At 49.7% G+C, this 13,737-nt stretch overlaps 4 protein-coding genes across 4 annotated transcripts; 2 read left to right on the top strand and 2 right to left on the bottom strand.

Annotated features, from left to right (window-relative positions):
• Window positions 1-573: 573 nt before the first annotated feature.
• Window positions 574-3,906, bottom strand: BDW70DRAFT_169258 (uncharacterized protein). Its single transcript, XM_073742638.1, has 2 exons — window positions 1,845-3,906; window positions 574-1,799 (listed from the first exon to the last, which is right to left on the bottom strand). Exons 1-2 carry the CDS (start codon window positions 3,643-3,645, stop codon window positions 886-888), a joined length of 2,715 nt encoding a protein of 904 aa, XP_073594397.1. The 5' UTR covers window positions 3,646-3,906; the 3' UTR covers window positions 574-885.
• Window positions 3,907-5,435: 1,529 nt separating this feature from the next.
• Window positions 5,436-9,649, top strand: BDW70DRAFT_139552 (uncharacterized protein). The gene is made up of 4 exons (XM_073737406.1): window positions 5,436-5,864; window positions 5,965-7,570; window positions 7,634-7,747; window positions 7,803-9,649. Exons 1-4 carry the CDS (start codon window positions 5,583-5,585, stop codon window positions 9,575-9,577), a joined length of 3,777 nt encoding a protein of 1,258 aa, XP_073594396.1. The 5' UTR covers window positions 5,436-5,582; the 3' UTR covers window positions 9,578-9,649.
• A 228-nt stretch (window positions 9,650-9,877) lies between these two features.
• On the top strand, window positions 9,878-12,069 carry BDW70DRAFT_139551 (RXT2 domain-containing protein). The gene is made up of 4 exons (XM_073737405.1): window positions 9,878-10,145; window positions 10,217-10,338; window positions 10,459-10,612; window positions 10,687-12,069. Exons 1-4 carry the CDS (start codon window positions 10,073-10,075, stop codon window positions 11,904-11,906), a joined length of 1,569 nt encoding a protein of 522 aa, XP_073594395.1. The 5' UTR covers window positions 9,878-10,072; the 3' UTR covers window positions 11,907-12,069.
• A 175-nt stretch (window positions 12,070-12,244) lies between these two features.
• Window positions 12,245-13,735, bottom strand: BDW70DRAFT_139548 (bifunctional phosphatidyl-N-methylethanolamine N-methyltransferase/phosphatidyl-N-dimethylethanolamine N-methyltransferase). Its single transcript, XM_073737403.1, has 5 exons — window positions 13,478-13,735; window positions 13,383-13,422; window positions 13,257-13,273; window positions 12,766-13,192; window positions 12,245-12,673 (listed from the first exon to the last, which is right to left on the bottom strand). The coding sequence occupies exons 1-5, from the start codon at window positions 13,524-13,526 to the stop codon at window positions 12,598-12,600; spliced, it is 609 nt and encodes a 202-aa protein (XP_073594394.1). The 5' UTR covers window positions 13,527-13,735; the 3' UTR covers window positions 12,245-12,597.
• Between the last annotated feature and the right edge of the window lie 2 nt (window positions 13,736-13,737).

Genomic DNA, 13,737 nt, shown 5'->3' with positions numbered 1-13,737 from the left:
TTGTTTTTCCCACCCCCTCTCAAGGCGATGTAACGAACCTTCTAGACAATCTGGTTATGCCTTGAGTAAGTGTATATGTTAAACTGCATTCAACACGGCTCTTCACAAGTCGATCGATCATGCGCTGATATCAGGTCAGGTCATAGGGACGGCTCAGGCATGAGTTGAGACCGTACATTGGCGAGCGCGCAAGGGGTTCGAGGCGCAATATGGGGTAAGGACTGGGAATATATGTGGTACAGGGTTGTGCGAGAATCGAGAAGGATGTGGCTGTTTACGACGTTGCGAAGTTACGAGAAGGCCCCTACGCGTGGGGAAGGACGAAATGAACTCCGAGGCGGCCCGTGCAGGCGACCGCTGACTTAAACGATAACCTGCAAGATAATAGACGGTGGTTTTCTATTTGAAGTACTACTGTAGTCAACAGACTCCGTCACTACTTCATGACTGCTATATATATAGCACGCTCCGTCAAATTCAGTCGGGTTTTTCGACTATTGCTGATAATATACGACGGACACTGGTTCTTGGTCTTTGAATTTTCTCTATTATAGACTAGATTAAGAATAATGTCTAAGCTCTTGGGTATGAGTTATAATCAATGGTATCGTGGTCAAAAACAGAAAACAGACAAATAGGGAACGAATTACAAAAACGGCCTTGTAAGGTATATATAGATGCAAGGAAATCAACTTCGTGCATGCAGATTAAGGAGAACGACCGCAGAACCCGCAGCGGTGGAACTCAGCAAACCGAGCAACTCGAAAACAGACGTAGTCGCAATCAGGTGAAGTCGTGTAGTCATATATTCACGCTTCTGAGGTATGGCTTCTTCGCTTGGGTCTGATGGTCTAGACCGGCGTATCAGTAGATCCAAACTTCCGACTAGACCGCAATCATGGATCCAGAGCGAGTGCCTAGTGTCGCTTTGCGCTTGCCTTGAACAAGAGTCATCCAATCTTCCCATTCTTTGGCGATCTCCATCAAGACATTGCCCATAACAGTAGCCGAAGCCATCAATCCATGACCTTCGCCTTCGAGGACTCGGACCTCGCAGCGCCTCATAGTTTGACCTAACCACCGGACATTGTCAACAGGAACCCGAGTATCCCGGCTTCCGTGGTGAATAACAACGTTCCGGGTGATATCAACGTATCGGAATCCGATCGGTTGGTGCCGTTCTAAGCAAACTAGCAGGTCCACAGCAGGATTAGCGTGCGTAGTGGCTAGTTCCCAGATCTTATGCGTCAATCGCGTGTCGTAGTCTATTTGCCGCTCGCGCTCTACGGAGTCAACGGCAGTTTGGCTGGTGGGAGCTTCGGCTTTCCCATCATTCTTTCCGTTGACGTTGCAGGCCTCGTGGGCATTATCCATTGACTTGGTATCAGCCTTTTCTGCTTGTTGTTTCCCTCCCGAGCGATCATCAAGGGCAATAAGACGCGGGCCTTCTTTTGTAGTAGCACGGCGTTTGCTTCGTCGAGGAGACTTGGGCAGACTAGAAGTAAGACTCGTACTCGTGGCACTCATGAAGCTAGAATTGGCGATTTTGAGGAAGGACGCCGGTAAGGCCCGAAGAATTCGATGCGAGTAAGGCACCGCATTAGTGGGTACAGGGGCCTTATACGACCCGATATTAGAGAGTTGGGAGGGGGGGATCCAAGGCGCCAACAGGTGAATACGGCCGCGAATATGCTGTGGTATTCTCAAGGCTGTCGCAAGGGCATAGATAGCACCTGCCGAATGTGCTAAAATGGAGAACTTGGTGACTTTTAAATGATTACAAACAATCGCCACATCATCTAAAAACATTAGCGCTTTGTTAATAGCCGATATATGAGACTTACCGGGCCAGCTGAGAGGGGTCCCGGCATCAGTTGTGTAAGGGCCGCTTTCACCGACCCCAGGTCTATCTAATGTCACAAGCCGGAGGCCAAGTGATCGTGCCAGCTCGTCGTAGAATGCCATTAGATATCTTGTAAGGCCCATTCCAAGACAACAAAGTACCATGTGGCCTTTGGGATCTCCAACTTCCGAAAAGGCTATCACACGGCCACTCGTAGGGTGACGTACTCTTTGTGTCAGTTTTGGCGAGGCTACGTATTCCAATACTGCAAGATCAACGGAGTCCGCGCTTGAGGGACGATCCTCGGCCACAACCGAGGTCTGGTTGAGTGAAATTGGTCCAGATGGAGACCGGTGATGAGATCGTGGCGCCGGCTGGGATTCCACGGATCGTCTGTACCGCAGCTTCTCCATGGGGTCAGGCCGTTCAAAGGACTGCCTTGCTGTAAAAGACTGCGATGATACGATGCTTGGTCTTGACGCGACCTGAGGGCTGTTCCGAGGGAACGATCGGCTCCTACCTGTCAAGACAGCGGGAGACGGAGCACTCTCGTCGATGATCAATTCATGTTGTATAGTGTTGCCAGTGGTATCGCTCCACGCTTGTGGCTGTTGTACATGCAAAGGCTCTTTTGTCGGCTGCTGTGGCGTGTTGTCTGTCTCTAGTTCGTTCTTGATCTTTTGTTGCTGGTCTTTCAGCTCCTGTATCCTCTTCGATACCTGTTCAGTTTCGGCACCGCCGACGCCCGATATGCCACTATCTGTTTTTACCTCTCTGCTAGCGGTAGATGAATATCTACTATGACGGCCAGTTTTCCGATGCTTTGGGCTGGAAGAATAGCCATGCCGTAATGACGATTCCCGGGCAGGTATAATTCGTCCACTCCCAATCCCTCCAGGTGTACTGGGAGCGCTCTCTTGATTGCTTTGTAAAGAGGGACGCTCTATCCCCGCCGATGCACGGGTAGTGTGCTCCCGCGAAGCATCCATCGAGCATTTGCTATGCCTTCCTTCTTCGACTACGTCGGCCATTGAGTGTAGGGACCGCAGGCTTGCCCTACTGCGAGAAACGTGATTCCTCAAGCCGTCAGTGTAACTGCTTGTTTTTCGCAGTCTGTCGATATGTTTGTCCTTTTCACTCGGAAACTCGCGCGACTGTCTCTTTAGCAGGCTCTTCAGACTCTTCCTGGAGCTCGTCGAATGGATACTAGCCGCCGTTGAAACCCGTTGAGGACCAGGTTCTGCAGTAATCGTGCCAAATGCAGGGTCTTCAAATGGGGCCCTGCTTGAACTAAGCGACGCTTGAGAAGTCGGCCTCCCTGCGGACACAGGTCGCTCGGAATTCACTTTGAACTTGGGAGACTTTGGGGTTTTTGGAGTTGGCGGAGCCCGTGCCATGCGAATAATTGGCGACGCTGCGGCATCGTCTGGATGCAAAAAAGGACTATGCGGCGAATCCTCAATCGGGTTATGCGAACTATAAGTCACGCCAAATCCATGTTCACTTAGTGGTCGTTCTGGAACCGATAGGCTCTCGGGGGGGAAGTAGACTGGTGATGAGGGATCAGTTTCTGAATCAATGCGCGGGACGTTCAGGTCAAAATGCGACTGGACGGGCACGGAGATGGCCGAAAGGGAGGAAATCAACGAAGTAATGACTTCGGGCGAGGTCGGGTCACCGGCGGCAGAAGGGTTGCTGGAGTGTGAGCGCGAACGGTCGGTTTTGCGACGTCTTGCGAGGAGAGAAGACTGGACAGGGGCTTCCGCAGTGGCCGCGGAATGCTGCTGCTCCGCTCGATCCATGGCGACGACTATTGACTATAAGCTCTTGAGGAATGTTCCTCTCCCCCTGGGAGCCAGTGGACAGTCACCGACGACTATATGCGGGAGAAAATAGCGCGTGCTTGCATGATCCAGTAGGAACTAAGAAGACCAGGAATCGAGGGGGAGTATGTGAACGAGAGTATGTGAACTAGCTTGATAGCGCGTATCATCGACGCACCACGCGCTGTGTGCCCGTCGGTTCAAAGTAGCGAGACAAGCCCGAACTTAATCAGGGCCAGCAGGGAATGTTCCCTTGCACCAGGGAACGCGCCTTGCCGACGGTTCCAAGGATCTTCAGAAACGAGGGAGGTAGAACTGCAGTGCAGATCTAGACAAAAGAAAAGCTCATGCAAATCGAAGAGAGCGCATAGAAAAAAAAAGAAAGAAAGAAAGAAAAGAAAAGAAAAGAAAACAGATGGAATGGATCGAATGAGAGACGGGAATAGCAATGCTCGGAATTAGCAGTTCAATACTCCATAGGGACAAGGAGCGAATGGAGGATGGGCAATAGTATCCTAAAAAGGAGTAAAGTTGGATATGCACAGAGAGGGAAGACAGTAGTGAGGGGCTGAAGGGATGATATATATCAATTATAAAAGTTGATGAGAACACGGAGAATCAGAAAAATAAAACTTGTAAAGAGAAAAGGCTCTCAGTCAGATAAGGTGCGAGATTAGTATTATGCGCGGCCGTGAAGTCTGTGGCTACTCAAGAGTACTACAGTCACGGAGTACTCTGTGACCCCTTGAAAGATATCCATCTTTTCATCCCTGGCAGTCAGAGGACCGAAGGCGCTCGAATCAGGAATGACTCTGTGCTCAAGCTGGGTCCTCAGCGACCCACCGATCTTTTTCCAAAAGCTGAACACTCCTCCACACAGTTTGCAGATCCAAATTTGAGGTACGAGACGGCGAGTTATCTCAACAGCCGGGCTTGAAACCACTGGGAAGACTCCAATCACACGCGGCAGAAAGGACAAACGAGTCTCGGGATGATCTAGTATTAGCGACGAACAAACTGGCTAGCTTTTTTCCTTGTGAATTGACTTGGGAGGATTCTTGTTTCTCACTGTTTTTCAGCGTCTCTCAGTGAAAGACGAATGATCCATGGTAGGATCACATATGCTGGGTGACGCCGGAAGATACACAACACGAGTCTGAAACTTCGCCGGGTCTCTTAGCGTCGATTCGGATGTATTCGCCTCGTGCGCGAAACAAAGCTTCTACTATCTGTGGGTTTTTGAGCCTATGCCATTTTACCTTTGGTGAAGTGAGGTGCTACAAAGTAACAAAGAATACTGGGTCTGAATTTCTCAACGTACTCAGTCAAGCACAGTCAACTCCACAGTGTCCCAGGTTGTTCACAACGTAGTAGTGTTCGAATATAGGTTCGGCAAAGATCTGAGACTGCTAGTATATTCCGCTAGACAGGCTTGCCACCCTGGACCTAGATATGTTAAGGGGGTTCGATCGATATGCTGTCGGACGAGTACCTCTGGGTTACATATATGTTCACCAGTGAAGTCGACTACTGCTGGAGGGAAGGTACTGATTGCTTATCATTCATTGAGTATCGGATAAGCATTGATTAATTAGTTAAGCAACTGTTGAGTGGCTGTAACTACTGTAACTATTGTAAGTATTGTTACTACACAATATATACTCCGTAGTACTGGGACTCTTGGTTGCAGTTCCGAATCTCTTCCGCGGCTTGGCAAAACACCTTGCCCAATGCAACTAGCTCGAGAGTGACAACTTGGCAGGCCCCGCGTTTGTCCACGAGTATTTTCAGGATAACCAGTAAAAAGAGCTCATCTACTGCTCTCGCTACATTCGGTCTGCTCTTATTGCTTCGATGAGCATTGTTATCCGAGCTATGCGGTGATCGCCGGCTGCCAACAGCACTTCTGGTCCGCAATGGACGACTATCCCCGACCTTATATCGCCAATAACCTACCGTTCATCCTCCTTTGCGGCCTCGAAGCCGACGGCGCCAGAACAAAGCCAGAAGCGGAAGAGACAAATTATCCGCTTCTGATCGAAAATGGCATCGCAATAGAATCCGATCTTCCACCTCTGGAGAGGCCCGTCGCGGAGGAAATTCGGGACGTGTTCCTCAGTGAAGCTGGGCCGCGATCCCAGTACGATGGCATTGAAGGAACCTCAAGGGTTGGATATAAAGTCAGGTCTATCGGACGGGTACGTGTATAGTCTATGCCGTACCATATTCTTGACGGCAGCTCCTGCGGTCGAGCGATCCAGTCGTGTTTCATAGATCAAGCTGCTAATACTACTGTAGAATTACAGGCTTCCGCCGCGCAAGGCTAATCCTCCCCCCGCATCGCCGCCAGAGAGTCCGACTGTTAGCCGTGATCATGGATTCTCGATGATCCTGCATTCGCCTATTTCTCCGTTGACGCCAGCTTCCCCGACGTTTCCTGATGGGATCATGACACCTCTATGGACCTCAAAACACCAAGATTTGGTCCCCGCCGCAGTGATCAACTTCTTTCCGTTCTGTCTCGACTCGACCATGAACTCCTTGCGTGACAATCAACTGAAAATCGAGATCAATGGGTTGAAAAAACAGTGGTCTTCTTCGGGGTACAGGACCCGCTTCATTGTCGTGCTTCTATCAGAGAAGGCTATCGGAGATGATCTGGGAGACCTCGATGATCGAGTTTTAGGGATTCGGAGAGCAACAAATCTAGACCAAAAATCGTTATTCATTCTTCCTCCGGATGTGAGTTCGGAGGAGATGAGAGATTTCACAAGGTCGCTTCTTGCTCTTTTGCATCCTTCGTTGATGGAATATTACAGAGACTTGTCCAAGCATGCTCGAAGAAAACGAAATAGGAGCAGTATACCACCTCCAACAGCACCCCCTACGAGTGGAACGTCTCAGACGTTATCGCTTCAAGGTTGGAATACTCGATACGAATTCAAAATGGGAATCTTTGCAGAATTCCGGCAAGAAATCGACGCGGCGCTCAAGAATTATGAAAGTGCCTACGAGACCCTCTTTGGACAAGAAGTTTTCGAAAACATTGCGGGATGGGACCCTAAATTCAATGAAGCGCGTCTGTTTAGCGATGCGCTTGCCATACGAATAATTCGCTGCTTGCTATCTACCGGACATACAAGTTCTGCAGTAAGGTTCTGGGTCTATCACCGCAGACGCACACAAGACATCGTGAATAGACGAGGAAAGGGTACGAGGAACTACGGATGGGAAGCTTGGGAAGCTAGATGGTCGTCGGTGATGGCTCAGCTCATTCATCAAGCCAAGATCCCTCATCTAACACCTCTTGAAACTTCCCAAAATCAGGTTCACGAGCACAACTCAATTTTCGTTCCACCCGAAAAGACATTCCATTCGGTGGACGAAGTTTTGCCATGGGAGCGACTTCATCACGAGGGATACTGGCTATACCGTTCCGCGAAACATACCATGCACCGGCGAACCCTGGCCGGGCAGATTCCGGCAGAAGATCGGGTGCCGCCAGGACAGTCTCCCGCATCTCAAATAGCGAGCAAAGCCTATCTATATGACACATATCTTGCTCCAGAAACCCACATCGAGGCTGCGCGACCTCAGGACGGCGGGGTTGATCATTCGACACTCATCTTGGGTACTCTCAAGGCGGCGCTAGTTGAATTCTCGAAGCGAAACCAAGTGCGAATGACGGAAAGTCTCAGTTTGGAAATCGCGGAAGAGTATATGCGCCTGGGTTCTTGGCTTGAAGCTTATGAAGCGCTTCGTCCGCTTTGGCCGGCCCTTACCTGGAGGCGTTCTGGGTGGTGGATTCTCATGGCGAAATTTGCCTGGGCCCTGCGCGAATGTGCCGCGCGAGCTCAGGACAGAGAAACAGTATTAAGGGTCGACTGGGAATTGCTAAATCTGGGTAGGGCTCTTTGTGTCCTTCTGGTGGCTGTTCATTTCTTTTAACATCTTAATGGTCATCTAGCTTTCCCACCGCGTCCTGATTGGCACTACAATATTCATCAGAGCCTTGCAGAATTTCCGCCAGAGGAACAAAAGCCATCTATCGTGATCAAAGCGGAGGATGTTGTGTCAAGTGGTGAGTACCTTCTCAAACCTGCAAGACACTGACTGATAATGTGATTCTTGCCTAGTTACCGCAACATTTGTCTTTCAAAAAGCAGAGGGAAATGTTGGTGAACCTTTACAGTGCCAGCTTGTCTTAAGGTCCTGCGCCCAGAAGTCATCGGTTCCTATTCGGTTTGCTGAACTTAGAGTCGCCTTCGAGGGCTGTCTGCGTCCAATACGGCTGCAGTCAGACCAGAATATAGATGCGGACACAAGCACTACATGCCTCATTTCGTCACCTTCTCTGCGCGATCCAAGTGCCATCTCCGACTCATCGGTCCATCAGTCTACCACGAGTGCCCTGAACGCACTCACCGGAATTGCAGATCTGACCCTTGGGTCTGCTCAAACAAAGGTGTACAATTTGATCTGTATACCTCGGGAGTCAGGAGAATCCAGGGTAGCCTCAATAGCGCTCTTGGTTTCGCAGGAGGACTTTGATCTTACATATGCGATAACGGACCTAGCCCAACAAGAAGCATCTTGGTGGCAGCAAACAGCAAAGGGGCCGGCTCGGAGGCGGGTCGGCAAGGGCCGTGACGTTGACCGCTGCAAAATCCAACCGAAGCCGCCAAAGATTCGCTTAACTATCCCAAACTTGAAGAACACCTACTATACGAATGAGCGCATTGTCCTCAATCTTGTGATCGACAATGGGGAAGATGAAGCGGCTGATGTTGTCGCTGAGGCGAGAATATTCGGGAGTCCCGATTCCTCAATCAATATCTCATGGCTCGATCAGGAGGATTCATTGCAAGCATCCACTGAATCGAGGCCTAATACTCCAGCGGAGGAAGAGTCTCACTTTCTCAAAAGGTCAGTTGGTGTCATAGAAAGATCTTTTCAACGTGAAATACCGATTGTTATTTCCGGCACTGAGAGCAGTTTTGAGTATGAGCTCGAGGTATCCGCCGCATACAATCTTTTTTCGGATATCCAAACACCTATAATCGCTACCACGCGGTTGACCTTATCCATAATTCGGCCATTCGAGGCAAACTATGAGTTCCTTCCCCGACTCAATCCCCTGCCATGGCCAGATTTTTTCACGATCGATAACGACTTGACCGAGACTCAACCCAATATAAAGCCAAGAGGATTGCAGCAAAGGTGGTGTCTTGATACAAAGGTCGTTTCTTTTGCGCGCGAGCCCTTGATCATTGAAAATATGTCCATTGCTGTACTGAGTCTCAGCGGCGAAGCTATCTCTCAAGTTGGGCACGAGGTTCTCGTCAGCCCAGAGGCGCCGGAAATTCATCCTGAAGAACTTCGACATTCTAACTTCATCTTGGATATCCAGAAGATCATTTTGGGTGACCGGCGTCCCACGTCGCTCAATCTTGCTCTGGAGATCCAATGGAGGAGAAGTGGCGAAGAAACTGACGCTTCCGGCAGAAACGGTAGCCTCACGACGACTAAACTTGCAATCCCGCGCTTTGTGATCCCTGCCGGAGAGCCTCGCGTACTGGCTTCGGCCATTCCCTCGCGGAAGCTTCCCGGCTTGATACATGTGGAGTATACACTGGAAAACCCCTCGCTGCACTTTCTTACCTTCAGCCTTGCCATGGAGGCTAGTGAGTATTTTGCTTTTAGCGGCCCGAAGACAATGGTGGTTCAGCTGGCGCCTGTGAGTCGGCACACCGTCCGTTACAATCTATTGGCGTCGAAAAGAGGCTTGTGGATTCAACCCCAGCTACTTGTGGTGGATACGTATTTCAATAAGTCTTTACGTGTGCTTCCAACAGAGGATATGAGGTCCGATAAAAAGGGTATCCTGATATGGGTCGATGCTGAGGATTAAAGACAATCATTATGGTTAGCAGGACTCTGCTAGCTTCAACATTCAGGATGTGTTATTCAAGATAGAGGCATACAGAATATATCAAGGAGAATAGGAACATTATTAATGCTGGCACAACGTGCGTAGAGTGGTACTGCTATTGGAGTTGATTTCAGCAATAAGGGCTAGTAGATATCACGTGGAAGCTTCTTATCTGTGCTGTATATCGCTAAGAAAGGACTAGCGTTGGCGATCGGAACGGCTCCCGCAGCTTTCCCATTCTGTTAGGCGGAGAGAGACTGCTTGACGTTGAGAGACACTCTCTTCTCCTTTGCTGCCGCTTCATTCTCCATACTTTGAGTTATTCCGCTGATCTGACTTCAGTCGCAACCGGGACGACTTCCTGATTTTCTCAGAACTCTGCGCTAGTGGCAAGATCTCATTTCCCGGGGTTTCTCCACGCCAGCGCCAATATTCCGATACTCTCTTACCAGTACTTCCGTCTCAGCCAACACCATGGCGGCGCAAGCGGCCCTGATTGCCGATACGATAGTGGGCATGAAGCGGGCCCTTCGCAATGAAAATGATTGTATGCGAGACCCTGAGAACCTATTTTCCCCGCTATTTTCCAACGCCCTGTTCTAACTTGGGCTTTCTCAGTTTCGGGACCGGATGATCCGATAACGCAACCGACGAACAGAGGAAACAAACTTCGGGGGAATGCGAGATTTGTGAAAGAAGGCGCAATGAGTTATATCCATGCCGAGGGCCTATATAAAAAGGTATGCTCTACTCCTTGCATGACGTTCTTTAAAACTTGTGACCTTCTCGTGGTCTGGTAGATTGAAACGTCAGTGTATCTGAGCTGCAATTTACTGACTGTGGTTGAAATTTCTTCGCAGAAAATCGAACATGCCGGATATACCCGCTATATCCTCCACCACAACCCCGTACGCTACGACTCTGAGGGCGATGAGCTTGATGACGACGATGAGGATTCGGAGGCAGATGCAGCCGTGGCGGAAGAGAACCCGTTTTCTGAGATTGCGCTGGAACGTATGTGACTACCATATCATGTGTACCGACCTGAACACAAAGATGTACTGACCTTCTCTGCCCCGGCTATTTAGATTTTCTATGCCCTTTGAAGCATCCATCCGAGCTTCCCTCCCACCCTTCGTTATCTCACGCATATACTTCTAAAGCTCTTTCACACATGACACAAGCAATCGAAGCTAAATTGCGCCAGGAGCGAGCTTTGTTATGGCGGGCAAGAAACCTACACCGGCAATTGCTTGGCGACGGGTCTTGGGCGCCGTGTGGCTTATTCGAGACGCCTGAGGACAGGTTGATTTTTGAACCCCAAATAGTCAGCACAGGGCACAGTTCCCCTTTACCACACTACGAGACGAACGGGGTCCAGGACTCAAGCGGTGGAGGGCTCGACAGCTTGAAGAATAGTGGACAAAAATCTTTATCCACGAAAGAAACTGAATCCTCACAGCATGGTGGCGATAAGCTTGTCGATACGACAACCAATGTGGAAATGGAAGTTCAGCTGGATGGAACAACAGAGGACACGTCGTATTATCCGGATACCGGCCACTCAAAAGAGCCGAAGTTTGAAGAAGTCGATACGGCTGTTAGCGATCTCCCGCAACATTCAGAAACTCGAGAAGGTGGAGACACAACCAACGGAGGCAAACCACACAATACGTCTGGAGGTTTGGATAGAATGTCAGAGACAGATGGGATGGTGGGCAAGGAGACGAGGGAGAACGGAAACACCGAACCAGATCGTCAGAGTAATGATGGGCAGAATGCGGATGAGGATGTTGAAATGGAAAATATCTCATCCCCAGAGCCTCCAAGACGCATGACGACCAGAGCTCAGACCAACGCGGGCCCACCACAGCACGACGTCGACTCCAGGCGTGCATCCCCCTCCGCATCTAGCGATACACTAAGCTCCCTCCCTACACCTCATCCGCTATATCTCGTGCCAGAATCGGTTCGACCAGACCCCAACTTCGGCCTGCCTCCAAATGAAGCTGAGGACACCCGCCGGCTACTCTGGTCGTACGTCCAAAAACAGGAGGAGACAGTTCGTGGGCTCGAACACATGCTTGAGAGCCTTTTACGAGCTTGCCGGATGAAAGAAGATGTCTTCGAATGGTGCAAAGCCGAGGGACATGTTGGCGAGTTGAGCGACGGAGAGGACTGGTATGATCGTGAGAAGTGGGGTCTTGCGGAAGGGGAAGACCTCAAGAAAGGCGCGGACGAAGATGATATTGAACCGGTCGAGGAGAGCCGGTCGTCAAATAAGCGAGGTAGAGGCCGTCGCGCATAGGCCAGTCAGCTGGTCTGCTGTTCTTCAGTTTTCTCTTACACTCGTACACTGTCATTCATGAATTTCATAGCGTGGAGTTGGCGGATTTTCTTTGTGATCATGATTTTTGCTAAGCGATGGCATGTTAAATAGTCCGTTGCTTTCTTTCTCTCGAATATCAAACCGGTTGAAGACTTTACGCCTATTAATGGCGTTGATTTCGTTATCCAGTATATTGTGTATGTGTCAACTTTGTAGGATGGTCAGGAGTTGCAATGGTATTTCAATTGATGTTTGTGGATTTTGGTTCATTACTGAGCAAGGCTTTTTAACTTTTTAATCGCAGTGAAAAAGAAGAATATCACGCTTTTCTTTCTTTATTTAAAAAATTCCTTTATAAGCTTTACTTCATCTAATCTATACATACGCCAATTTATTGACTCCGCGAGGGGTATCCTGCAGTTTCATGTATTCTCGTTCGTCTTCGTCTCCAGCCAATGTTGAATCGCGCGCTCCTTTTTTTTCACCTCGGTTCTGTTCTTGAAGGCACAGAATCATATCAATCTAACCTACCTAGGCTCCATTTGCGCAATTGATAGACCACTAACACCAGACTCATGTATGTTGAATGCTGAATCTCGAGACACTGTTCCGCCATGGCCTATCATTATCATGCACACTTTTGTGCTGCTCCTTACTCAGTGAGAAGAGATCACTGGTTCTTTCCGCCGCGCTTTGACTTCGCACGTTCGCGCTCGCGCTTTGCATAGATCTCTGCGGTGAAAGGGCTACAGATGGCGTGGTCAGCAGGACGAAGCCACAGCTCTATACGGTTCCAAGCACCCAGATCAAGGGACTAAGGAGAGGTAACGAGACTTACTCCTCCCATTTCAAAGCAAACCAGTACAGAACGAAGACCAGCGCAGTGAGAAGGATACCCGCAACCTTGCCCTTGTACAGTGCAACACCGAGAAAGTTCAAGGTACTTCCCCAGTACATTGGGGAACCGGTAACGTTGAAAGGAAACCCGGTCACAGGTGCGTCCATAAGGATGCCGAAGTAATCTCCAAGATACGTGCCTGTGACGCCGAGGGCATACATGCTTGACAAGACGAGAACTGATCCCACAGCAAAGAGAGAGCCGCCGAGAACGGGTTGGTGCACAGGGGCATAGTATGGCTGGTCTTCAAGAGCCTGTTGGTAGATGTGGTCGCGTAGGATTCCAAGGGAAAAAATGGTAATGGCGAGAAAATAGCAGCCACGGTAGGGGCTACCGAAGATACGGGTCAAAAAGTGACTGCGGTATTCTACAGATCGGTTTATTAGAAGGTGCCTGCCCGCTAGTTGTCGCATTGGGGGGTGAATAGCTACCAGCACGGGCAACGACACTGGGTACCGCCGGAGCGAGGAAGTTAGCATAATAGACTGACAGTACAAGAGTAGTATAGACTATTTCGGAGTATGCAAATTGCTGCCGGAGTGATGGTTCGTACTCACTTCCAGAATATCGGATTGAATGCAATGGACAGCGCAGCATCTAGAAGAATGGCTGTTGAGTATCACGTACTGAGTTCCAGATAGATGTTACGTACATTTTAAAGAATCTTGAGAAAAGTCGACGTAGTCGGACAACGCCGTCATGTTTGCGATTTCGAGACGGAGGAACCGGGGAGAATTGGAATCAGTGGAGTGAGAGGAGGTACGGGCGGGATAGAAGAAGGCCAGGTGGACTGGGAGTGGCAGAGTGAGTAAATATGATGGGTGACGTCTGCGGGATGTGCACAGGCACGCGGAGCAGAGAAGATACCGCTCTGCTCTCCGCCTGTCATTCTCGTCATCCTAGACTCAACTG

The sequence above is a fragment of the Aspergillus foveolatus genome, assembly GCF_047715535.1.
Source record: "Aspergillus foveolatus strain CBS 279.81 unplaced genomic scaffold BDW70scaffold_37, whole genome shotgun sequence".
NCBI lineage: Eukaryota > Fungi > Ascomycota > Eurotiomycetes > Eurotiales > Aspergillaceae > Aspergillus > Aspergillus foveolatus.
This window is presented reverse-complemented; position numbering and strand designations above follow the sequence as displayed.

Coding starts and splice junctions, on each gene's coding strand:
- BDW70DRAFT_169258 (XM_073742638.1), bottom strand. CDS start 3,645: ATGGATCGAGCGGAGCAGCAGCATTCCGCGGCCACTGCGGAAGCCCCT. Junction 1,800..1,844: donor GACCCCTCTCAGCTGGCCCG/GTAAGTCTCATA, acceptor TAATGTTTTTAG/ATGATGTGGCGATTGTTTGT.
- BDW70DRAFT_139552 (XM_073737406.1), top strand. CDS start 5,583: ATGGACGACTATCCCCGACCTTATATCGCCAATAACCTACCGTTCATC. Junction 7,571..7,633: donor CTGGGAATTGCTAAATCTGG/GTAGGGCTCTTT, acceptor ATGGTCATCTAG/CTTTCCCACCGCGTCCTGAT. Junction 7,748..7,802: donor GGAGGATGTTGTGTCAAGTG/GTGAGTACCTTC, acceptor ATTCTTGCCTAG/TTACCGCAACATTTGTCTTT.
- BDW70DRAFT_139551 (XM_073737405.1), top strand. CDS start 10,073: ATGGCGGCGCAAGCGGCCCTGATTGCCGATACGATAGTGGGCATGAAG. Junction 10,146..10,216: donor CCTTCGCAATGAAAATGATT/GTATGCGAGACC, acceptor GGGCTTTCTCAG/TTTCGGGACCGGATGATCCG. Junction 10,613..10,686: donor TTCTGAGATTGCGCTGGAAC/GTATGTGACTAC, acceptor CCGGCTATTTAG/ATTTTCTATGCCCTTTGAAG.
- BDW70DRAFT_139548 (XM_073737403.1), bottom strand. CDS start 13,526: ATGACGGCGTTGTCCGACTACGTCGACTTTTCTCAAGATTCTTTAAAA. Junction 13,423..13,477: donor TTCTCAAGATTCTTTAAAAT/GTACGTAACATC, acceptor CCATTCTTCTAG/ATGCTGCGCTGTCCATTGCA. Junction 12,674..12,765: donor TTTGCTTTGAAATGGGAGGA/GTAAGTCTCGTT, acceptor CGCCATCTGTAG/CCCTTTCACCGCAGAGATCT.